Genomic DNA, 1971 nt, shown 5'->3' with positions numbered 1-1971 from the left:
TCGAGGGTCCAGTCCTGGCAGCCCCTTCGGCACAGCCATTCCCCTGCCTCCAGGCGGAGACTCTGGAAAGGGGTCTCTATCAGCAGCGCTTGTTGGACTTTTGTTATCGGCAGTCGCTTCAGTCGTGTCCGACTCTTTGAGACTCTATGGACCATAACTCGCCAGGCTCCTCTGTCCATGGATTCTCCAGGCAAGAACACTGGAGTGGGTGGCCATTTTTGCCTCCAGGGGATCTTCCTGACCCAGGGATCGAACTGGCATCTCTCGTGTCTCCTGCATCGGCCGGTGGGCTCTTTACCACTAGTGCCACCTGGGAAGCCCTTCAAATCGGGGCCCGTGTTTTCATTTGCGGTCCTCAGGTCTCACCACCACCTACAGCCCCGATGGGGTTAGGGTGGGGCTGCAAGAGCACTGTCTGGGGTAGGAAGCCCCCTCTCCTCCCAGCTCAGTGGGACCCCAACCCCCTGGGAGAGGAAGACACCCACCCCGCACAGCTCAGGCTGCCTGGATGGGAGAGCCGCAAGCCTTGCCCTGCTCCTGGCTGATAACAAAGGCTGCTCTGCAGAGGGAATTTGTCCCGACGCTGCAGAACGCTTTGGATTGCTGCCCGGAACTCTCTCCCCAGCTCTCCCCTCTGCAAACTCCTCAAGTTCTTCCCATTACCCCGCCTCGATTAGGTGCTGACCTCTCTTTAACACTTAATAGCTTCTGATGGTCCCCAATTAAGGACAGCCACTAATCTTTCACTTTATCTGCCGGCAGCTGGAGCTGGCGAGGGGGTGGATGCAGGCTGGGGGAGCCCTGGAACTGAGGGGGCTGGCGGGCCACACCCAGAGGATTCTGAGCCAGGCTCCAGGCTGCCAGCTCTGGAGGGGCCGGAGAATGCGGCTGGCAGCCCAAGGCCACCACCCGAGATGCCAGACCCTGCCTGCTCCTCTCGGCCCTGTCCCTTCGGACAGAAGCTCAGGTTCTGCAAACCTGCCTTGGTCTCCCCACCGGGTCACAGCTGTGGCACTACGGTCTGTGCCACGGCAAGAGCTCAGGGACACTCGGAACAGGGCCTGGAGATGCTGGGGGCCTGGACGTATGCTGAGCCTCCTTGCTGTACAGGGCGCAGGCTGGAGCCACAAGCAGCTTATCACTCTGTGTGACGGAGGCCTTGTGCCTGGCTCTGCGTGGCATGTGCTGGGCCACGGGAACACCCCCCTCTCTGCCCGGGCGCTGGTTCAGGGTGACTGCACCCCCAGGCTCCCCGGTGCTCGCCTGGCCCACGCCCCCAATTCAGGGGGTGAAAACCAGCCTTCACAGCCGCCCCACCTCCATCCTAGGGTCCCGGACCCCACACCTGCTACTCGTCTTGCTGAGGTGGGTTAACGGCTTAATTTATGCCCAGACTCTTAAGAGGCCCCCCACCTCCAGTCCACCCTCTAGCGTGCTGCTCCTGGGTCCCCCTAAGACTCTGCTTCTCCAATCGTACCATGAGAACAAAAGCAGCTGGACAAACATCTGCTGACAGACACTGGGATGGACCATGGTGCCTGGCTACAATTGCGGGAGCCATGCTTTCTTAAAAACGCAGACCTCACTGATCCTGCACTCAGCACTGGCCTGCTTCCCCCGTCCACAAAACAGAGGCTGGGCTTCCGGGGTGCATCCTGGCTCAGGGGCCTGTCTTCCGTGTGCACTCTCAGAACCTGCTCTTCACACGTCTCCTAAGGCCCTCCCGTATGTGAGGCCTTGCCCCAGGCAAGGAAACGGCCGAAGTGGCCTCCGCGCTTGGAACGCCTCTCAGATCCGCTAGGCACCTACCATCGAGGTCTAAGGCATCGAAGCCACCGCTGTCGTTGTCGTCCTCAACTGTGCTGCAAGACACAATTGGGGGGGGCGGGGGGCTCGTCTTGATTGTGTGCAGGTGGTTAAAGGAGAGGGGAGCTTCCGGAATGTTCTGGCCATGTGAGAGGCTCTGGTCCT

At 60.6% G+C, this 1971-nt stretch overlaps 1 protein-coding gene across 1 annotated transcript in view; it reads right to left on the bottom strand.

Moving 5' to 3' along the window:
- The window catches only part of LOC104993988 (caspase recruitment domain-containing protein 11-like), a gene marked incomplete at its 5' end in the record, with an annotated part of 9760 nt that extends 7898 nt beyond the window's left edge, over positions 1 to 1862 (bottom strand). Inside the window, 2 exons of the mRNA XM_010847440.1 lie at positions 997 to 1102; positions 1810 to 1862. Of these exons, the coding sequence (XP_010845742.1) occupies positions 997 to 1102; positions 1810 to 1862 (159 nt within the window). The remainder of the gene's footprint in view (positions 1 to 996; positions 1103 to 1809) is intronic.
- Between the last annotated feature and the right edge of the window lie 109 nt (positions 1863 to 1971).

Source organism: Bison bison, unplaced genomic scaffold (assembly GCF_000754665.1).
Source record: "Bison bison bison isolate TAMUID 2011002044 unplaced genomic scaffold, Bison_UMD1.0 scf7180017849611, whole genome shotgun sequence".
In the NCBI taxonomy this organism is placed as follows: Eukaryota; Metazoa; Chordata; class Mammalia; order Artiodactyla; family Bovidae; genus Bison; species Bison bison.
The sequence above is the reverse complement of the archived record's forward strand: the minus strand, read 5'-3'. Positions and strand labels throughout refer to the sequence as shown.